This window comes from Bos indicus x Bos taurus, chromosome 5 (assembly GCF_003369695.1).
Source record: "Bos indicus x Bos taurus breed Angus x Brahman F1 hybrid chromosome 5, Bos_hybrid_MaternalHap_v2.0, whole genome shotgun sequence".
NCBI lineage: Eukaryota > Metazoa > Chordata > Mammalia > Artiodactyla > Bovidae > Bos > Bos indicus x Bos taurus.
The window spans coordinates 66605942-66630434 of NC_040080.1; the positions used below are offsets into that span (position 1 = coordinate 66605942).

General features: G+C 35.0%; 1 protein-coding gene across 6 annotated transcripts in view; it reads left to right on the forward strand.

Moving 5' to 3' along the window:
• Window positions 1-3195, forward strand: part of SLC16A7 (solute carrier family 16 member 7) — a 195865-nt gene extending 192670 nt beyond the window's left edge. For all 6 annotated transcript variants that reach the window (XM_027542402.1, XM_027542403.1, XM_027542405.1 and 3 more), the window contains one exon: window positions 1283-3195. In XM_027542402.1, the coding sequence (XP_027398203.1) occupies window positions 1283-1554 (272 nt within the window). In that variant the 3' untranslated portion in view covers window positions 1555-3195. The remainder of the gene's footprint in view (window positions 1-1282) is intronic.
• The last annotated feature ends 21298 nt before the right edge of the window (window positions 3196-24493 follow it).

The following is a 24493-nucleotide window of genomic DNA, read 5'->3' on the forward strand; positions in this document are numbered from 1 at the left end:
AGCACGTCAGGCCTCCCTGTCCACCACCAGCTCCTGGAGTTCACTGAGACTCACGTCCATCGAGTCGGTGATGCCATCCAGCCATCTCATCCTCTGTCATCCCCTTCTCCTCCTGCCCCCAATCCCTCCCAGCATCACAGTCTTTTCCAATGAGTCAACTCTTCGCATGAGGTGGCCAAAGTACTGGACTTTCAGCTTTAGCATCATTCCTTCCAAAGCAATCCCAGGGCTGATCTCCTTCAGAATGGACTGGTTGGATCTCCTTGCAGTCCAAGGGACTCTCAAGAGTCTTCTCCAACACCACAGTTCAAAATCATCGATTCTTTGACGCTCAGCTTTCTTCACAGTCCAACTCTCACATCCATACATGATCACTGGAAAAACCATAGCCTTGACTAGATGGACCTTTGTTGGCAAAGTAATGTCTCTGCTTTTGAATATGCTATCTAAGTTGGTCATAACTTACCTTCCAAGGAGGAAGCTTCTTTTAATTTCATGGCTGCAGTCACCATCTGCAGTGATTTTGGAGCCCAAAAAAATAAAGTCTGACACTGTTTCCCCTGTTTCCCCATCTATTTGCCATGAGGTGATGGGACCAGATGCCATGATCTTCGTTTTCTGAATGTTGAGTTTTAAGCCAACTTTTTCACTGTCCTCTTTCACCTTCATCAAGAGGCTTTTGAGTTCCTCTTCACTTTCTGCCATAAGGGTGGTATCATCTGCATATCTGAGCTTATTGATATTTCTCCCAGCAATCTTGATTCCAGCTTGTGCTTCTTCCAGCCCAGCGTTTCTCATGATGTACTCTGCATAGAAATTAAATAAACAGGGTGACAATATACAGCCTTGACGTACTCCTTTTCCCATTTGGAACCAGTCTGTTGTTATATATGCTATAAATATATCCATATATATGTTTACATATGTAAATATGTATATATATTTCTACATATGTAGGTTTAAAATGTATCTCATATATATGTATCTATGAAAATATAGACATATACATATATACCTTGTTTGTCTTGGTAGCACACTTTTATTGAAGGCAGCAACTTTCAATGTATTTCATATACTGGTAGTATAATGTAGTATGTGCCTCTAACATGCCTTTACTATGTATATGTGGAAGTCTTAATCTAGAATGTTTTTTTCTTTATTCAACTCTCATTTAGTATTAAATAAGAAATAGGTACGCAGTGTGGAATGATTTTATTTGAAACTGTTACCATTTTATGGCTGATTTACAATGCTGTCTTAAAAACCACTCTTTGTCTCTTAGGTAAATTGGTGGACGAAACTGGACAATATAAATACATGTATTTGGCCTGTGGAGCTATTGTGGTCCTAGCCAGCGTGTGGCTGCTCATTGGTAATGCTGCCAACTACAGATTGCTTGCAAGGGAAAAGAAGAAGAGTATACATACCAAGGAATCTCAAGAAACTGAACCCTTGAAGACATCTCAAAGTCCCAGTGTTAATATCAAAAGCGGCAAAAATGAAGAGTGGAAAGGAGCAGAGGTTAATTCCTCAGAAAGAGAAACGAATATTTAACAAGAATCATATCTCAGATTTCAGTGTTCATAACTTTCTTAGGAGTATTTTTTTTCAACATATTGGAAGATTTTTAGTTGAAATGAAGAGTCATAGTTAAGGATGGAGATTAGATTTTCCTTAATGGCAAATTTTAAATGTTTGTCTTTAAAAACTTATTTGGGTAGTTAAATTGTGAGATTAAACATATAAAGAATTCATGCATTGGGTTTATGTCCATACATGAATCTGGTTGTGGTGGTTAAATGATTTTAAAGTCTTTCAGTGACTTCTAGTCTTGGTTACAGAGATCTGAGTTCCAAAATGCTGGTTTAAGTAGTTAGAAAAAGTATGTTTAATCCTATAAGAATGCACTCTCCACATTTCATTTTTTATTCAATATTAAAGTGTGAAATGGAATTGAAGGAAATTAATTTTTTTTCCTAAACATCCTCACACACACCAACTTTCATACACTTAAGAATGAATAGACAAGGTATCTGGAGAAAAAAGACAAGTTTAAAAAGAATATTATCACTGTATATATATTTTTAAATCCATGGAGAAAAAAATGCGTTATATCTGCTTAGTACCTTATAATGTGGATGTTAGAGATAAGAACATGGGTGAAAATGAGGGTGCTCTTAATTTGAAAATGTAATTCACTGCTGTAAAACAAAAGCAATTGCATATATGAAATAAATTTGAAAAAAAGTAAAAACTCTATTTTTTAAATAATTATTTCTGAGCCCTGTCCAATTTGATCCATGCATGCACATGATTTCTTTGAGGGGGGCCATCAGTACCTGGTGCTAGTGAATAGAACCCTCAAACAATCAGAATTTACTAGTAAGTATATCAAATTAAAAACGTAAATGACTCCTAGCAATGAGCTATCAAATCTTTTGATTTGAAAATCCATAAAGTAATAAATAGAAACTTCTTTTAACCAAACTTAGTTCAGAATAGCTGTCTTACTAAGACACCAAAGTGGAATCAACTGAAATCTTGGTTGACAGACTGACAAACAGGCAGAAATTTCACTTTTCCCAACACATAGTGGTCTTAAGAGGGTTACTATTTAGATTATTCCCTCTGAATAAAGCTAAGAGTGGAAGGTACTTACAGTGAGTCCTCCAAGCTCTCTCATTTCCCTCCATTCACCAACATGCAAAAGCAAAAAACAGAAATCCAAACAGGCCTTTCACTCAGCCACCGAAAATGTCTCCTGTTATAGGAAAGGAAGCACTAGAAATCCCACCCTCTACTAACCAGACTTCCTGCTGCCTGTAAACATAACTAAACTAGGACACTTAAAAAAGGCTTCTAGACCTGGAGGTTGTGTATGACTTTATATACACTTTTGAAGTGGAGATTTAGTTTATAACTTGATAGAAAGAAGATTGCAATATGGGAACCCAGGTTAATTTAGCAGTTTCTCATTTTCATAACCATGTGAAAAATCTGGGACTGAACTGCTCTTGAATATAGAGGCATATGATAGATTTGTGAGTTCAGAACTAATAAATACCATTTTGAGTGATAAAGTACTTTTAAACAAGAAACAATGTATGCATTAGGTATAAAGGTATAAACGTTCACCTTTATAAATCTGAAGTTTAAATTAAGATCGTGGTTAATAAAAAACATTTAGCCTTTGAATATTGAATGTCATTCTTAAGATGTCAAAAGGATTTTGTCATTCTTTCTTCTTAGCATTGCAGTAGAGGCAGATGAATAAGGAAATAAGTATTCTTATTTCCTTTAAGATTGTGCTTAGATACCAAGCTTCTGTGATAATTAACACTAGGGATTTGATTTGTAAACTTTAGGTACTGTTTGAGCATGTAGCTTTTGTTTATCAAGCTGTATACAATTCCATATTTCATTTCACATGCACTTTTCTGCATGGGAAGAGGTATTTGTATTTTTAAAATATTAACCAAAACAATATGTGCCAATACCATAGGTAAATAAATCAGGGAAATTGTGACAGTATATAGTTGTTTTTAATTTAGCTTCATTCAATCTTGAATCTTAAATGAGCTGTTCCATATTATTAGTATGTTTGTATTCAACTCTGACTAGTCATAAGAAATGTGACATCATAAATTTTGCAGTAGCTTTCCAATCTTAAACGTTTCCAAACAATGTCTTGAATTCTCTGAAGATGCATATTTAAATTAATACAGATAATAGATCCTTGGGGCAAGTAATGATCATGGGGTTTTAAAGGGCTAATTTATCACCTACCAGAGGGTGAATTCCAGTGGTTTTCTCCATGGAAGGAGGTTTATTTACTTGCTGATGAGGTTCTTGTCAAGACAAAACCAATTTTTATTTGTTCTATTGCTCTTTGATGATCTTCTTTAATTTTATTTCTAACATTGATTGATTACATTAAATTGTTAAAAAAAAAAAAAAAAGAAAGGAAATTGAAATTCACATTCAAAGCACATAATGTGAGGTATACAGTCATGCCTGCCAGTCATACTGCACAAAGTTACAAGCATGCATGCAGCTTAATTCTCATCCATAAATGTTGAAAATTAGAACATACTTGAACAGTGATATAAACACACTCAGGATCAGAATTGTTCCAAGATAAAATAAATGTTTCAAGTTGTTTACTCTCTCAAATCAGTTAAACTTGTTAGAATATTTGCTGCTTGAACAGAACCTTTCAGAAACAGAGAAGAGAATACCAACCTGGAACATTTATTATTATAAAGCTGCCTAAATGGAGCGGGAAATATAGTTGGCTTCTGTGTCTGCAGCAATGAGTGATTAGTGCAGAACACAGTTCTTCCCCGAGGGAATGACAGGTTTTAGATATTCAAGCTATCACAAAACAAAGTCAGAAACCATTAAAATCCCTTTTAGTCCATTTTCCTATGATGGAATTGTGCAGAAAGAAGGTTATCATAAACCTGGGTACCAAAATAATTCATGATCACTGGTTAGATTAAGACACCCAGTATTACTCACTCTAATCTTAAATATGTCTTCATTAATTTGTGAATGGAATACAGGGTATAGATATCTCTTGACACATGCCCAACCTCTTTTCTGACTCTTTTTGGACCAAATAAACACATATTTAAGAGACAGTGGGTCAGGCTCTAGTGTGCTTTACATTGGAAGACATGATATTTTCTCAGTGTGAATTGACTTGGCTCATAAATTTCACTTCGTTAGTATCAATATGTTAGTTGCTCAGTCAAGTTGGACTCTGTGACCCCATGTACTATAACCCGTTAGGCTACTCTGTCCATGGAATTCTCCAGGGAAGAATACTGGAGTGGGTAGCCATTCTCTTCTCCAGGGGATCTTCCTGACCCAGGGATTAAACCCAGGTGTCTGCATTGCAGGCATATTCCTTACCACTGAGCCACCTGGGAAGTGTTAATACCAAATTGTAACCGCCTTATTTCATGGAATCTCCCCTAGACACTAGAAAATACATAAAGTAATTTGATTTTATATATTTGAATGTGCACTTTAAAAATTTAGGTATTTTTACTCATCCGTCTCTGGCTGTACATGATAGTTTAGGATATAGGGGGAAAAAAGACCATAAGATGTATGATGTAAATTTAAGTTTTTACATTGATGTTATAAAATGTAGAGAGTTACTTAAACAGTTAATTGAAACTTATTTTCTATCCAAAAATACCTTTTAAAAACACCCTCACATGGACAGTGTTGCAAGCTCTTGCTATAAATAATCATGATAATTTAGGTTCAAATTAATAGGGGAAAAGAATGTAAAGTGGAAAGAGAACAGATATTTATATTTTCTGCATTATTCCTATTAAAACCTTTTAGTATTCAAATCAAATCATAGATATTGTCCTGATATAATAAATGAGTGAAACAACACAAAAAGAGACATACCAAGAAGCTCAACAAATTACCTAAAGTTAAAAAGTAGTATGTGACAGAACCAGAACTAAAACTCAAGTTTACATAAAAGCAGAAAGAGTCCCTAGGGTGTTCACTGCCATACTGCCTGCCCATAGTAGCTATAGATACAAAAAAGTAGATAAATATAGATACAAAAAGATTAAATACTACACGGTAAACCAGTGAGACTCTGCTGCAATTTGTGTTATGATTTAATTAGTGTTTATTAAAGACTGCATTTGCCATAACCTGAATATATGATTTCAAGTTGCCTACTTTTCTAGCCAATGCAAAGTATCCCAAATAATGGTAATGATTATATAATAGCCATAATTGCTTCAATGTGACTTTTTTTGGAAAAAATAATGAAACTTTTATAGTACTCAGGTATAATATATTTTCCCTGAGGTTGGGTTTAAAAGAAAAATGCTATTTTCTTTATGGATAAGTAATTCCCATATTAGTTGATACTTATTATGACTCAAAAATAAAAGTACTTACTATGAAACATTATGTTCAGAATTATAAGTGATTCTTAAAAGTGATTCTCACTTATAAGATTATCTTAGTGGTGAAAGTCTCTCAGTTGTGTCAGACTCTGCAACCCCATGGACTGCAGCCCACCAGGCTCCTCTGTCCATGGAATTCTCCAGGCCATAATACTGGAGTGGGTAACTATTCCTTCCTCTAGGGGATTTTCCCAACCCAGGAACCCAGGTCTCCCACATTGCAGGTGGATTCTTTACCATCTGAAACACCAGGAAAGTCCAAGATTATCCCAAGCCAACAAAAATTTGTAAAAAGCTTCTGAGATACATAGATTTGGTTCATCTACACAGAGTTATATTTATTTACACCACTTAATGCAACTGCCCCTACACCGGAACTAATTTGTCAAGTTTTCCTGAACATCTGTATTGTTATTCTCCTTTCTGTCCCTTTCTTCTAAAGACAGAACAAATGCCATTACTTTTGTCTTCTCCTTCTAAACCTTTGGCATTCTTAGAATATTCTCTTTAGCTCTGTTACAGATTGTTGTCATTTAGTCGCTAACTTGTATCTGACTCTTAGTGCACATGTTGCACTTCTAATGTCTTAGATCTTTCACAGTCACTCATGCTATATCTGGTCTTACTTGGTTTGCAGGAATGACTGTATTCCTGAAGTCAACAGTGATACTTGTGGCTAAAACCAGTCATCTTCACCAATAAGGGAACTCATGTGAGTGTAGTCTTCAGGTTTCCTGGATGAGGAATATATTTTGTTGTTACGAAACTTCCTTATACATGATAAATAGGTCATTAAACATCACTTTTAAGAATCTAGAAAAATAGATCATCCTGTCCTTGACATTTACTATTCTGGATACTTCTAACTTTCTTAAAGTGCCTGAAATTTTGAGAAACAAAGCTTACCATCACAACATAGCATCAATATATGTCATCCTGTAGGCTCATGGGTACCTCATCACAACTAGATTCTCGCCATGACAATTCACAATGCCAAAGAGCATCAAAATCATTGAGATAAAAATTGAAATGATAATATATTCATTTTGCTTGATTTTAGGTTTTGATTTCTACATATTTCTCAAGTACATGATCTCATGTTTGAGAAATGCACTTAAAACCTGAAAAGCTCAATTATTAGTAATTAATTATAGTGCATATATAATCAAAATCATAACTATATTGATTTTTTAAAATGAATAATTTTCTGAGTTCACATCCTTCTTCATAGTTCTGATTTTCTCTTCATTGTTATCGAATTGTACAGTTTAGGTCTGAATGCTTCATGAGGTCCTATGATCTTGTCTGTCTTAGTCTTACACTTTGCCTTCATTCTATCTCACATATGTGCAGTTCATGAAAGAATTCTTATAGCCATGGGAATCACAATTTTAGGTCTCTACCTTAAGAGGAAAAGGAGTATTGCAAAAATAATTCTTTAGTGGAGCATATGAAAAAAATTTTAGACCAAATATTTCTTCCAACCCCGTTCTGTGTATCTTCCTCCCTTTTTTTCCTATGATTATTTTTTTAATAATTTTTAAAAATTATTGTTCTTTCATCAATTTTTGTAATTTCTAGGCCAAATTCTCTAGCATTTTTATCTGATTATGGGCATTTTTAATATAGCATTTTTGTTTCTTTGGTGGGTTTAGTTATACTTACCGACTTGTATGATCTTCCCGTTTTTCAGTCTTTATGTGTACTTGTTAATAAGATGAGTAAAATTTAAGAGTATTTCAGTAGGCAGTGAGTCTGTGATCCCAAATTCATTACCATATCAGCAAATACTTTTCTTCACATGGTAAAAAAAAAATTTTTTTTGTTTTGTTGTTTTAAATTCAAATATGGCAAAATAAGCTAGCCAGCTCTGTATGAAAATATTGGTATTCAACATTATGTTAAGACATATATATATATATATACACACACATATATATATATCAGAAAAAGGTTCTGTTCAGATGAACAAAAGAATGGGATTCTTATCCCACATGAAATTCAGGGTGAAATTTTGAAACATGTTCTTATGACTAAGAGTTTTATTTTGAGTTTTTAGTTATTTTTTTTATATGATCTAAAAAATGTTTTTTAATTAGACTCAGTTTATATAATTTGTTCATTTAAGTACAAGTTTCTGATGTATTATTTAATGGACTTTTATTTTTCTGCCACATGCGATTTCTAACTAGAGCATGAAATTTCTGGATTTGGTGAGAAAGGGCATGTAAACTAAAGTATTGAATTTCTAAGCATTAGATGCAATTATGTTTTGATTTTTGTTGTATTTTGATTTTGACATATTAAAGTTAGGTTTGTTTGGTATCTGCATTTTGACAGAATAAGACTAGAACAAATAAGGTCTTTGCCTAGAGGTATATTTGTCCTCTGAGTAAATGCAGACTTGGAAATAAAGCCAGGTCTTTTAACTTCTAATTCACTTTTTTTTCTCCATTAGTCAACCTATTTGTAATGGTGAATTTTGTAGGCTGAACACATATTTTCCTGGAAACACATATTCTAACCTTACTTGATAAGTTCTTTATTTCCAAAATGAATACATTTCTCCTAATTGAATCGTATTTTGCAAAATGATGTTTATAAATTTAATTTGAAAAATATTTGCTGATTCCCACAGCAGATAAGTCTAAGTGAATTGGACATAATAACTACTAGGATGAATGATTTTGCACAATATCTATTGTTACAGAAATATGTGAGTCATTAAAATAATACTCACCATAACTTGTTTGTAGAATCCATGTGTCAATATTCCATTAATTCTTTTTATTTTGCTTATATTCATGGTTTGTTTTAGAAGCATCATTCACTTACTTGTTTTCTCAAAGTATAACACCAGAGCATAGAGTGTCCAACACAAATTTGTTAAATTATTAATTTAAGAGAAATTTTTGCTATTGTATATAACCTTGAGGAGAAGGAACACCCCAGCAGTATTTGTTGATCTAAGAATCTGAAGATGAGATTCGTATTCATAGAATACGATTTATCTAAAAAATTCTTGCTTTTGAAATGGTCATTTCACCTATTTAAACAATGCTAAAATCTACAACAGATGTCTGGCAACAATAAGACTAGAGTTTATTTTTAGAGATACTATCTACTTGCAGCCTCTTCTTATCTAGATATTTCTAGACTTTTCCCTTTTGATTTCATTCCAGAAAAAAACAAAAAAGTACTTCTGAATACAAAATCCCTGGTGAAGGGAAAGAGTGGTTGCTATTAGGATTTCACTCAAAGTGTAAAAACAGTACTCTCAGTATTTGTTTGCTTATTTCATTAAGAATATTTACTCTAAGAACATCCTTCAATAAAAGTTTTGATAAACTGATGTGTCAGAATAAAATTTTTCATAAACAAGGCCTTAAATACATTTGCTGTATCTGTGACATGTTTGGATGTTCTTGGTTAGATTCAACTAAACTGACATCATAGTCAGTGACATGTTTGGATCTGTTTGGTTAGATACAGCTAACCTGATATCCAGATACTAAATGTTCATTGTCATTGTGTCGGGGTGGGGTGGTGGTGTCTGCAGCTACAGTGGGTATGTCAGTGTAATATAAGGTCCTTTCTTTGTAATGATAAAAATGATGTCACACATTACTAATGTATTATGCATAGAAATTCCTTTGTTGAAGATGGAAGAGCAGGATCTTTTCAGATATTTACTAAACTTTACATTTGATTTCAAGCTTTTAATTTAAAAGCACATTCCTCCAAATATTTTAAACTAGCATGTTGATTTATATTTCTGAGAATGAGTAATTTCCTATTTAAAAAAAATTTTTGAAAACATTCTATTTACTACATATATTTCTTAAACCCATGTTTTTTCTTATCCCATTATTACCTTTGGGCAAATATTAAAAGTAAGATTACTGGGATGAAAGTTATACCTAATGACGTTTCTAATAAGACAGACAAAGGCATTTCTTGGCAATAGCTTCATCTAGCTAAATTTTGCAAGAATTCTTCAAGGATTGGATTTAAGGGTTAATCTATAGAAATATTTTTTAAATATAAATTATACTTTAGGCTGTATTTTTATGATTTTTAAGTAATAAAATTTAAATGTAGTTAGTTCTGTAGGCATCCTATCATACTGTCTCATGGTCTATCAACTGTAATTACTATTTTAGTGAATTAAGGAGAAAAATTGCTTTGCTTGACACCAAAGGTAATCCAGTCAGTTGTTCCTACATGACTGAAATCATGATTGTATATTTGATTTTCTTTAAAAAAATGAATAAAATATAATTCATGTAAATGCCTGTCAATGTTTAAAGATAGAACCCTCTTCTTTCTGCCTTCTTACAGATGAATGTACTTAAAGTGACTGTGATTTGACCGTGGAATATATATTTATGTCTGTAATTTTTGTATATGTAGTACTGAACTATGCAAATAAAACATATGGGAGGAAATTAACCAAAAATGAAAGAGCTTGGAATTTTCATACAACTATGTATTTTGTTTTTAATCTAAACAGTGTTGTAGTTGCTGTTGTTTAGTTTCTGAGTCATGTCTAATTCCTTGCAATGATTTATTTAAATCAGGAATATATTATATTGTTGATCATTTTTAAAGTATACTTAGTTCAATATGTTCCAACTTCATTTTTAAGCAAGCTTGTTTGACTACTGAGTCATTTACTGCCTTTCATTTATACTATGATATCATAGGGACAAGTAGTTTAGAGAAATCTCTATGGTGGTTTCTAAGTTTCACTGTATAACTAACTTGGAACTAGGTGTTGAATTACTCAGTGGAGCACATATTTTGCCTGCAGTTTTGGATATATTTTCAAATTTATCTCTTTCCTACTAGACTGTGAGCTCCTTGTGGACAAGGATATTATCTTAGTTATAATAACAACCTTAATGTCTAGCAAAGTACCAGGCACAAAATAATTCTTTAATTGAAATGAATTGATGGACCCAGATTATTGAATAAATAGTACAGTATTCTATGATGCTGGCTGAATGTATATTAGAAAATTTTCTGGCTAATTTTTAAAAACTCAGTGTATACCAAAGGAATTTTCTGGCTAGTTTTTAAAGATTGGGAAAACAAACAAGCAGCATTTTCCATATCTTAAAATTGAGACTGTATTGTGAAGATTTATCTTTATTTTATGAGTAAACAGTCTATGCAAATGTTGAAATATGCAACAGCTCAACTTCATGGTACATAGTAGCTAGTTTTATTTTCTTTACAAAATCAGAAATGCTCAAGGTAGACTTCCTGGAAATAGACATTGACAATCATTAATAAAAGGTGCTACTTATTTTCTAGTATTTACCTTGATTATAAATGCCCCTGTCTGCCTGAGCTTTATTTCTTCCATTTTGGGGGGAGTTGCTGGGGGAGGAGTGCAAAAAAAAAAAATTTCATCTTTTTTGTCTGAATTATGAAATTTTGCACTGAATACGTTCCTGTGTACTCTATTATTATTGTATTTTAATTATTTATTTCTTACTGCTCACTAATTTTTATTTCAGCCTATGCTATTTCTGAGAAGGTATGTGCATATATATTTATATAATATGTAAGAAAAAAACTGCATTGCATTGCTTATTAAATCAAAATGATGAATAAATGTTTATGTTAAATTTTGAAATCTGCACTGCTTTTTTTAAAGGACTATTAAATGCTATGCTAAACTATGCTAATCAAAACATAACTTCCCACATCATCTTCTAAATTGTTAGGGCACTTCTTTTCTCTGAATGTACATGACTGATTAATGTCAGTGGAAACAGGCACAGCCAAAATGCAAGCCATTCGTAAGGGCAGAAATGAATGTCTGTTGTTTTCACGTGTAGACAGTTTACTAGATTTACGCAGAGGAGACACATTTGTTCAAGAAGAGAACATTACCTATATGGTAGAAGTTTCATCCCAGCCTACTCTTCCTCCTTTAACTTTTTCTTTAATAGGCGACTTTTTACAGCAGTTTTAAGTTCACAGCAAAATGGAATAGAAGGCACAGAGATTTCTCAATATATGCCCTGTCCCACCAGTGTGCAGATTTCTCATAATCAATACCCACCTCTCAGAGTGGTACATTTGTTACAACTAATGAGCCTACACTGATGCGTCATCAACACCCAAAACCCATAGTTTACATCAGGATTCAGACTAGGTGCTGTACATTCTATAGGTTTGGGCACATTTATAATGACATATATCCACTTTCATAAAATCATATAGAGTAGTTTCACTGCCATAAAAATACTCTCTACTCTGCTTCCCTTCCAGGAAAATGTAGATAAGGTGGCATTTGCATAAAAACCAGAGGAGGTGAAGGAAGGAGACATGCAGATTTCTGAATAAGGAATGTCCAAAGGGAAGGCAACAGTGAGTGGAAAGGTCTGAGCCAGGCCCGTATGTGACAAATTCAAGAAAGGGCAAAATGTTCAGCCTCGCTGGAATCAAGAGAATGAAGGGGAGATGCAGCAGATGAGATCAGAGAAGGGACTAGGGATTGATTTTAGAGACTTACTGGTCAGAGGATTTTGACTTGCACAATGCGGGAAAATAACATTTTTAAAAATAATCATTTTCCATCAAAATAGAAGACAGAATTAAAAAAATAAAGCAACTATAGAAGAAACCTACAACCAAATCAGTAGCATTCTATCAATTCCATCTCCCTGAACACTATGGAACTCTACCTGTGGTCTCTGTTCTATTTACATAGTCTTTGCATGGCTGTGTGCTCAGTCCCTTCAGTCCTGTCCCATTCTTTGCAACACTATAGACTGTAGCCCACCAGGCCTCTCTGTCCATGGGATTCTCTAGGCAAGAATACTGGAGTGGGTTGCCATGCCCTCCTCCAGGGGATCTTCCCAACCCAAGGATCGAACCCGTATCTCCTGAGTCTCCTGCATTGCAGGTGAATTCTTTATCCACTGAGCCACCTGGGGAAGCCCACATAGGTTTTTACTAGTCTTATTTTTAGTATGTAATTTCCTAATCCATTTTTGCCAATATCTCTAGTCCTCCAATTCATTTCCCCTCATATTTATTCACATTCTAGCTAGATTTCTATCAAATCATGGTCATCCTCACGAATATTCAATGAACTCTCCATTTTGTGAAGGAAAAAGATTAAAGTCCTGAGCATGGTATTAAAATCCTCATTATTCTACCACCACTTACCTTTCCAGACTTATTTCTTGGTAAATTCTTTTATAATTACCAAATACAGTCACATGGGTCTCTTATATTTTCATAAATCTGCCAATTTTTCTGCCTCATGCTATTTCATAAGTCTATATTTTTTTCCTCATTCCTTGACCTGGTGAATTACTACTTAAAAGGTCCAGTAAATGTTTTTCAGTTACTGACATTTACTATAAAACTTAATTATTTATTAGACTTCAACTCAGATGTGGGCTTGAATATACTCATCGAATTCCATTCATTCTATTCTCAATAAAATTATCAATACACTAAGAAAAATAATCTACACTTGCATTTGAAATAGGAAAAAAGTATATAAATATGGCAAAATCTTAAATTTCTCCTAGATAATGTATAGAATGGCTATAAGAAGCCATAATAATGTTTGTGATGTTTGCTCTCATCAAATGTCCCTTACTCTTCTTAACAAATTCCTACCTTGCTCATTCCTTAGCACAGATACCTTTGTCTCTTGGATAAAAACTTCTCTGGTTTTAGTCCTTTGTTAAATCACTACTTCTAGACTCTGACTTTTTTTCCCTCAGCCTTGATATATACTCAATAAAAAAAAAAGTATATACTTGTGTACAATGCAATGTTTTGATATACATTATGAAATGATTGGGCTTCCCTGGTAGCTCAGCTGGTAAACTATCTACCTGCAATGGACAAGAGCCTTGTTTGATTTATGGGTTGGGACAATCCCCTGGAGGTGGGATAGGCTACCCATTCCAGTATTCTTGGGCTTCCCTGGTGGCTGAAATGGTAAAGAATCCACCTGAAACGTTGGTGACCTGGGTTCAATCCCTGGTTGGGAAGATCCCTGGAGAAGGGTATGGCAACCCACTCCAGTATTCTTGCCTGGAGAATCTCCATGGACAGAGGAGCTAAATCAAGCTAATAAATATATAAACTGGCTTACAAAGTTATATTTAGTGGCAAGAACACTTCAGATCAACTCAGGAAAGTTAAAGTATCAATTCAGTTCAGTTCAGTCACTCAGTCATGTCAGACTCTTTACAAACCCACGAATCGCAGCATGCCAGGCCTCCCTGTCCATCACCAACTCCCGGAGTTCACTCAAACTTGTGTCTATCAAGTCAGTGATGCCATCCATCCATCTCATCCTCTGTCATCCCCTTCTCCTCCTGCACCCAATCCCTTCTAGCATCAGGGTCTTTTCCAATGAGTCAACTCTTCACATGAAGTAGGCAAAGTATTGGAGTTTCAGCTTTAGCATCAGTCCTTCCAGTGAACACCTAGGACTGATCTCCTTTAGACTGCACTGGTTGGACCTCCTCAGAGTCCAAGGGACTCTCAAGAGTCTTCTCCAACACCACAGTTCAAACGCATCAATTCTTCAGCACTCAGTTTTCTTCACAGTCCAACTCTCACATCCATACATGATTACTGGAAAAACCACAGCCTTGACTAGATGGACCTTTGCTGGCAAAGTAATGTCTCTGCTTTTGAATATGCTATCTAGGCTGGTCATAACTTTCCTTCCAAGGAGTAAGCGTATTTTAATTTCATGGCTACAATCACCATCTGCAGTGATTTTGGAGCCCAAAAACAAATTCTGACACTGTTTCCACTGTTTCCCCATCTATTTCCCACGAAGTGATGGGACCAGATGCCATAATCTTTGTTTTCTGAATGTTGAGCTTTAAGCCAACATTTTCACTCTCCTCTTTCACTTTCATCAAGAGGCTTTTTAGTTCCTCTTCACTTTCTGCCATAAGGATGGTGTCATTTGCATATCTGAGCTTATTGATATTTCTCCCAGCAATCTTGATTCCAGCTTGTGCTTCTTCCAGCCCAGCGTTTCTCATGATGTACTCTGCATATAAGTTAAATAAGCAGGGTGACAATATACAGCCTTGACGTACTCCTTTTCCTATTTGGAACCAGTCTGTTGTTCCATGTCCAGTTCTAACTGTTGCTTCATGACTGGCATATAGGTTTCTCAAAGGCAGGTCAGGTGGTCTTGTATTCCCATCTGTTTTAGAATTTTCCACAGTTTATTGTGATCCACACAGTCAAAGGCTTTGGCATAGTCAATAAAGCAGAAATAGATGTGTTTCTGGAACTCTCTTGCTTTTTTGATTATCCAGCAGATGTTAGCAATTTGATCTGTGGTTCCTCTGCCTTTTCTAAAACCAGCTTGAACATCTGGAAGTTCACAGTTCACGTATTGCTGAAGCCTGGCTTGGAGAATTTTGAGCATTCCTTTACTAGCATGTGAGATGAGTGCAATTGTGTGGTAGTTTGAGCATTCTTTGGCATTGCCTTTCTTTGGGTTTGGAATGAAAACTGACCTTTTCCATTCCTGTGGCCCCTGCTGAGTTTTCCAAATTTGCTGACATATCGAGTGCAGCACTTTCACAGCATCGTCTTTCAGGATATGAAATAGCCCAACAGGAATTCCATCACCTCCACTAGCTTTGTTCATAGTGATGCTTTCGAAGTCCCACTTGAATTCACATTCCAGGATGTCTGGCTCTAGGTGAGTGATCACACCATGATGATTATCTGGGTTGTGAAGCTCTTTTTTGTACAGTTCTCCTTTGTATGCTTACCACTTCTTCGTAATCTGCTTCTGTTAGGTCCATACCATTTCTGTCCTTTATCAAGCCCATCTTTGCATGAAATGTTCCCTTGGTATCTCTAATTTTCTTGAAGAGATCTCAAGTCTTTCCCATTTTGTTGTTTTCCTCTATTTCTTTGCATTGATCACTGAGGAAGGCTTTCTTATCTCTCCTTGCAAGTTAAAGTATACATTATGGTATTTTAACCAAGATTCACCATGCTGCACGTTAGACATCCAGAACTTGTTCAACCCTCAAACCTGAAACTGTGCACCCTTCTACTAGGATCCCCCATTTTTTCCCATTCCCCAGGCCCTGTCAAATAGCTTCTATTCTCCATTTCTGAGTTTTTTATATTTCACACCTAAGTTAGTTAAAGCAGTATTTGTGTTTCTTTTCTTCCTTATTTCACTCAGGATAATGTCTTCCAGCATTTATCCTGCCACAAATGGCAGGATTTCCTTCTTTTTCATTGCTGAATAATGTTTCATAATATGTGTACCACTTTTCTCTATCCAATTATCTGTCCAGAGGTATTTGGGTTGCTTCCATGTTTTGGTTTTGTGAATATGCTGAAATAAGCATGATTATACAGGTATCTCTTTGAGATATTCCTTTGGATATATACATAAAAGTGGGATTGGTAGATCAGATGATAGTTTTCTTTGTAATTTTTTGAAGAATCTGCATGCTATTTTTCATAATGGTTATATCAATTTACATGCCCACCAACAGAATTCAACGTATCTTTTTCCCCCACATACTTTATTAGCACTTATTATCTTTTGTCTTTTGGATAATAGCCCTCCTAACAGATATGAGGTGACATATTTGTGATTTTAATTTGCATTTCCACAGTGATTAACAAGCCCTTTTTTATATACCTGTTGATCATCGGTTTGTCTTTTGTTAAGAAATATCTATTCAGATTCTTAGCCCATTTTTTAATTGGGTTAATTGTTATTGCTCTTGGGTTGCTATTCGGTTAATCTGATATTAGCAATGTATCAGATATATGGTTTGAAAACATTTCCTCCCACTCAGTGTCCTTTGCCATGCAGAAGCTTTTTAGTTAAGTGCAATCCCACTTGTCGATTTTTGCTTTTGTTGCCTTTGCTTTTGGTGTCATATCCAAAAAAATCATTATTCACATCAAGGTCAAGAGGATTTTTCCATGTTTTCTTCTAGGAGTTTTATGGACTCAGGTCTCACATATAAGTCTAATCTATTTTGAGTTAATTTTTATGTGTGGTGTAAGATGTGTGTTCAGTATCATTCTTCTGCATGTGGATGTCCAGTTTTCCCAACACCATTTATTGTAGAGACTATTTTTTCCATATTGTATGTTCTTTGCAATCTTGTCAAAGATCAGTTGACCATAAATATATAGATTAATTACAGCCAGTTTTTAAAATATGGAGCATCTCTTTTTAGTGGCTCCTTTCTAAGCTCTGAGATTCCCTTGGATTGCATAAATCTGGGTCATATGCTCATCTTTCACCCATTATCTGTGTATAAGGCTATTTAAGGCTTTGTTTGACCAGGTTAAATCTCAAATGCACTCTTCTCAACTTTTTTTCCTGAGTGTGAGTGGAGTATATTTTCCAGAGGATATTTGAGATACCTTACTGAAAAGAAGATGCTGGGTAGACAAAACCAATAATGGCTACTATGTATTCAAAAAAGTTGATGACTTCTAGTAACTATGTTTGTATTGATTATATTTTTTCATTTCTAATTTGTTTTATGGCAATAAATGATGCCTCATGAAGTTGAAATTAAAAACATAATCATCATTATTGTATCAACTTTCTTGACTTATATGTGAAAGGCACTCTAAGATAAAATATGCTCATTACCTGAAGTTGAAACTCATAACCATTTCCTATTTTAAGGAATGACTGGCTATAAAGCATAACTATATTCCCTATTACAAAGTTAAAGTTTCATACTGTATTTATGCTCTACAAGACTGATTATCTTGAGTCAAGACTATCTACTTAGATAAAGTTCCCTTATTTTCTTCTTCATAGAATTTTCTTTAAAAATATAGTTTATACAACTTTCATTTCAAAATTAAAGAGTCAATTTAAAGCTTGGATTTGTTAACTTTTGTATAATATTAAAACCTGATGTCCTAGTAGGTGAAAATTAAATTGAAAACCTGATGACATAATACAAATCAATGTTTAATTAATTAATTAAACTTATTTACTGTGTAGATCACAGTAAACTGTGGAAAATTCTGAAAGAGATGGGAATACCAGACCACCTGACCTGCCTCTTGAGAAATTTGTATGCAGGTCAGGAAGCAACAGCTAGAACTGGACATGGAACAACAGACTGGTTCCAAATAGGAAAGGGAGTACGTCAAGGCTGTATATTGTCACCCTGTTTATCTAACTTATATGCAGAGTACATCATGAGAAATGCTAGGCTGGAAGAAACACAAGCTGGAATCAAGATTGCTGGGAGAAATATCAATAAACTCAGATATGCAGATGACACCGCCCTTATGGCAGAAAGTGAAGAGGAACTCAAAAGCCTCTTGATGAAGGTGAAAGAGGAGAGTGAAAAAGTTGGCTTAAAGCTCAAGATTCAGAAAACGAAGATCATGGCATCGGTTCCATCACTTCATGGGAAATAGATGGGGAAACAGTGGAAACAGTGTCAGACTTTATTTTTCTGGGCTCCAGAATCACTACAGATGGTGACTGCAGCCATGAAATTAAAAGACGCTTACTCTTTGAAAGGAAAGTTATGACCAACCTCTTTCAACAAGAGGTTTTTTAGTTCCTCTTCACTTTCTGCCATAAAAGTGGTGTCATCTGCATATCTGAGGTTATTGATATTTCTCCCGGCAATCTTGATTCCAGCTTGTGCTTCCTCCAGCCCAGTGTTTCTCATGATGTACTCTACATAGAAGTTAAATCAGCAGGGTGACAATATACAGCCTTGACATACTCCTTTTCCTATTTGGAACCAGTCTGTTGTTCCATGTCCAGTTCTAACTGTTGCTTTCTGACCTGCATATAGGTTTCTCAACAGGCAGGTCAGGTGGTCTGGTATTCCCATCACTTTCAGAATTTTCCACAGTTGATTGTGATCCATACAGTCAAAGGCTTTGGCATAGTCAATAAAGCAGAAATAGATGTTTTTCTGGAACTCTCTTGCTTTTTCAATGATCCAGTGGATGTTGGCAATTTGATCTCTGGTTCCTCTGCCTTTTCTAAAACCAGCTTGAACATCTGGAAGTTCACGGTTCATGTATTGCTAAAGCCTGGCTTGGAGAATTTTGAGGATTATTTTACTAACGTGTGAGATGAGTACAATTGTGTGGTAGTTTGAGCATTCTTTGGCATTGCCTTTCTTTGAGATCGGAATGAAAAGTGACCTTTTCCAGTCTTGTGGCCACTGCTGAGTTTTCCAGATTTGCTGGCATATTGAGTGCAGCACTTTCACAGCATCATCTTTCAGGATTTGAAATAGCTCAACTGGAATTCCATCACCTCAACTACCTTTGTTCGTAGTGATGCTTTCTAAGGCCCACTTGACTTCACATTCCAGGATGTCTGGCTCTAGGTGAATGATCACACCATCGTGATTATCTTGGTCAGGAAGATCTTTTTTGTACAGTTCTTCTGTGTATTCTTGCCACCTCTTCGTAATATCTTCTGCTTCTGTTAGGTCCATGCTATTTGTGTCCTATATCAAGCCCATCTTTGCATGAAATGTTCCCTTGTTATCTCTAATTTTCTTGAAGAGATCTCAAGTCTTTCCCATTCTGTTGTTTTCCTCTGTTTCTTTGCATTGATCGCTGAAGAAGGCTTTCTTATCTCTCCTTGCTATTCTTTGGAATTCTGTATTCAGGTGCTTATATCTTTCCTTTTCTCCTTTGCTTTTCGTTTCTCTTCTTTTCACTGCTATTTGTAAGGCCTCCCCAGACAGGCATTTTGCTTTTGCATTTCTTTTCCATGGGGATGGTCTTGATTCCTGTCTCCTGTACAATGTCATGAACCTCTATCCGCAGTTCATCAGGCACTCTGTCTATCAGATCTAGTCCCTTAAATCTATTTCTCACTTCCACTGTATAATCATAAGGGATTTGATTTAGATCATGACATTCCCTTTTAGACAGTGTTTTATAGAGACCAAGGCATTTTTGCAGACAGTGGAGGAGTCACCTCTGGGGCAGAGGGAAGTTCTAGAAGATACTATAAGATCAGGATGCTCTCTACCTGCTTCAATGCATGTAGCTACTTCTTGTTGGAGAAGGATCAAATATAAATACCACTGTATTTGAGAAAGATTCCGCTGCTTTAAATATAAGTTTGAAGACTCCAAATAATAATAGTAACCTGAAATATTTAGTAATTGTATTAACCATTTCAATTGCAAGTAATAGAGACCCAATTTGATCCTGTTTAATTAAAAATAAAATCTATTGACATGACAGCAGACAGAATTGAAGGAAGTCCTGTAGACATAATTTGACAGTATCACTGACATATTCAAACTTGATACTGTTAGGATAGTCCCTGCTGTCTCTCACCTCTGCTTTTCTCTCTGGGCATTTTCATTCTGTCTCTGTGATATAGAAGTGTGCTCAGGTGCTATATATGTACAATTCTGACCACAGGCAAAAGAAATATCCTCCATCCCCTACACACGCATGTGTGCACAATGCCCCCAAATCCAACACACAGGTATGATAGTTGCAGTTAAAAATCCAGGGAAGTGATTCCAAATTGTCCTTTCCTGGATTATTATGCCCATTACTAGACCAATCTCTTGAATCCAGTTTACAAATTACAAATATTCCAACTTGGGTCACATGTCTGTCCCTGAGATTGGGGACCAGGTTCTATTAAGAGTAGGAGGGAAAAGGACTCTTTGACAGACAGACAATTGCAAAAAAAAAAAAAAAGATTGATTAGAATAATTCAAAAAACTGCTCTAATTCCCTTTTTATTTTTGCTTCCCTCTGGGCCAGAAGTATTTAAAATTATTTAAGTATACAACAAGCTTTGGAGTTAATGAGGGCAAGACATGAGGGAGGCATGTTGGAGTCTTGAGAGCCAATTTAATTTCAAAACCTATTTTCAAAATCATCAGTACCTTAATGTTTATTCAAATATTTTTCATTGTGTAATTTCAAATTACATTAAGTGAGAGATTCATATTTTTATGTTTATCAAAAGAGTCCATAGGTTGATAAAGATTTAGAAAATTGATAGAACTTATTCTGTTCACAAAACATAAAGTCTCAGATTGATGCCAGTGTAATGCTTGGAAACAAATTTGCTAAAAATCAGTAAATGAATGAGGATTGACTTTGTCCTCATTTCCATCCTATATATAAGGAATATTTAGCAAATCCTTTGGATATTGCTCAGTGACTCTAATTTCTAATTGAACTTGAGATAACATCTCCAGTCTCTGTCCTTTGTCCTTACTGCATCATGACTAAGAAAGATAGGAAGCACAATGTTAGCACCATTCCCAATAGGATTCTCAAATATTTTTTTCACTCCTTGCCCTTCTTTGTGAAATTTTAAATTATGCCAATTTAACTTAGGTTTTATTTATTGAAAATATATCCTGAGAGAAGGATTTTCATGAGTCAATCTAACTCCTGAAATATTTAACACTACTTTGTGCACAAGTTTGTGTTTGTTTGTGAGTATGTATATGTGGAGAGAGGATTCATATTTTATCAAAATTACTGAGACATTTATGACTAAAAAAACCCTTAAGTACCAGTAAGAATGTGGGAAACAGAGTTACTGTTTATATCAACAATTTTAGGGTTTTGGTCCTAGTTCTCTCCCCTGGGGACCTTTTTAAAAACTTTGAATATTAGTTCTAGTAATACTCACAAGAATATGTCATGTGCTTCCTGTGAACTGGCCTCTGTTACATTCTGTACATTGTCTAACTTAATACTTGGCACCAACTGATAAACAGGTCTGATCAACCTCACTTTGCAGTTGAGGACACAACAACTCAGAAAAGCGATACACTTGTCAAGGTCACATAATCATGAGTGAAAGAGACAGAATTGGTATCTGTCTCTATTCTCAACCCCTTTATCTTGCCAGGAATAAGTACAGTAAAAACTCAATGGGCTTCACTGCTGGCTCAGTGGTAAAGAATCCGTCTGCCAAGCAGAGAGGTGGTTCAATCCCTAGGTAAGGAAGATCCACTGGAGCTGGAAATGGCAACCCACTCCAGTATTCTTGCCTGGGAAAGCCCATGGACAAAAAACCCTGGTGGGCTACAGCCCATGGGGTCACATAGAGTCAGACATGACTTAGCAACCAACAACAAACATTCAGTAAACATGAATTGAGTTAAACAAAAAGTTTGACATGAGGAATGTGTAATAGGGTAAGAATGATTATATTCACTGCTCATTAAACTGCCCTTCAAGTAAATAAACTATACTATTCCCTCTATTCTATCCCCACCCATAGTTAATATTTTGTTTTAAAATATATGATAACATTTTTATTTTAAGTCAGCTCATCCTTTTGATCATTTAGAAAAAAATGAGTCTCGAGTGAAGCAGAATTCTCTACAAGTGCAGAGATCAATTACATTATTACACTAATAGTTAAGCTATTACATCCTTTTCTCTGTGCTCTCAGATTCTATTAACATAGAAAAAAGTGACATTAAGTCTCAGTCATATATGTCATATTGTTAATTAAAGTCAAGGAAGACTACATTTTTATATAGGATTCTATAAAACTACATCTTCTTCATCTATATAATTCCAGTAGGTTTTTGGATACAACTATAGTATTTTACATTGATTTCTATGAAATATTCAACAATTAGATTCAGTTTAACTCAATTCTAACTTAATTAAAAATTTGAGATGCTGATTGCTACATCCATATTAGCATTCCATTTGTAGAGCAAAATAACTGGATTTATAGATTAATCCAAATCAAATTAGAGTTGCAACTATGAAAAGAAGAAATGATTGTTATCATTTCCATCTTTTTAATATTAATTAATGTTACTAATTACATCTAATTACTACTAACAAACAATTTTTTGTTTTTCACATTTCTAAGAGCCCTTCAACTTTTACTTACTGGCCCTTTTAAAATTTAGTACTACTCACTACTAATGATGAAATTAGTAAGCAGTAATTTAGATAATACCTTTTCCTTGTTCTCATTGGTCCTTAAAGGAGAGAGAATGATAGAATCCACCCACCCTGCTAGCATAGAACAACAAGTTTCATTTCTTCTTGCTGAAGGCCAAAAAAAAAGAAATAATGTACATGAAAGGAGAGAAAGAGTAAGAGAAGGAGAACATAAAGTCAGGGGAAGAGGAAGAGGAAGAAGAAAAGGAGGAGGAGAAGGGGAAGGAGAAGAGGGGAGAGGGAACACACTGTTGGAAAGTCTTTAGTCATTTAAACCAGCAGGGTATACGCCTGAGGTAGCTGAGGTGAGAGATATGGTTGTAGGTGATGACATCACCTATGACTCTTTTCTATCAATCCCTGCTATACCCTTGAGGTGGCACAGACAGTTGAGGCTGATTAGATTTTGGTTTATATTAAAGCTATGTGAGAGATTAATTAAACTCTTAGTCATCGCTGGAAAACAACTGGAACAAAATGAGAGATCATTTTCTGAAAGTCCTAGAAGTAGTCACATCACTAGAAACCTAAAGAAGATTTTTCTGAAATTCTTTCTGTGCTTTGCAATAACACAGTTGGGCACCAAAGCATGTCTTACAAAAATTATTGCTCTGGCTTGTTATAAGTGCGAGCTTATAAAAATCTGATTACAAATATCCTGCCCCAAGTTGAATCACCAAAATCTCCTGCAGGCTGTCCTGAGAATAGAGATGAGATCTATCCAGTCATCTTCCCAGGGACTGCTCCAGTCCCAGATGCAAGAAATACAAAAGTGGAAAAATTAAAAAACCCATGAAACTAAAGTGAGAATTACATTTTACCTGATAGTTGTCAGTTCTCAAGGAACAAGAGCCAGTTCTCAAGGGTGAAAGGGAAAAGCCAGGTGCTGTCTCAACCTTTTGGGTGCCTGCTTTTGAGCTTGGGAAATATACTAGGGAATATATACATATACATACATATATATATATATATATATATATATAAAATGCACTCTGCAAAGATAAGATAGAATTTGGAGAGACTTAACTTTGGGACATAAAGTGAAGTACTGTTTGTATTAAAATGAGGGATTTAAAATCCACAAAGTTAAGGACACATTTTACTAAACATCCCCTTAATCTCCTTAATATCCTGTCAATCCTTATCAGAAACACTGTGCTTTGGAACTGGGAAATGAAGATGCAGATGCTTGAGCCTCATTTTAACTTAAAGATAAAAATAGATATCCTGGTTTAAAATTAAATCGGAAAGAACATGAACCATAGAGATGTACCTCTAATATGATTTTTCCAGTTAATATTGATATTTTAGAGGCTTCCCCAGTGGTTCAGCTGGTAAAGAATCTACCTGCAATGCAGAAGACACAGAAGATGCGGGTTTGAAAGATCCCCTGGAGAAAGAAATGGCAACATACTCCAGTATTCTTACCTGGAGAATCTCATGGACAGAAGAGCCTGGCAGGATACAGTCCATGAGGTTGCAAAGAGTCAGACACAACTGAGTGATAATGTTGGATTTTGGATTGATATTTTAAATACTCATTTACCTTTCACTTTAACTGAATTTAGAAAGGGACAATTCAATAC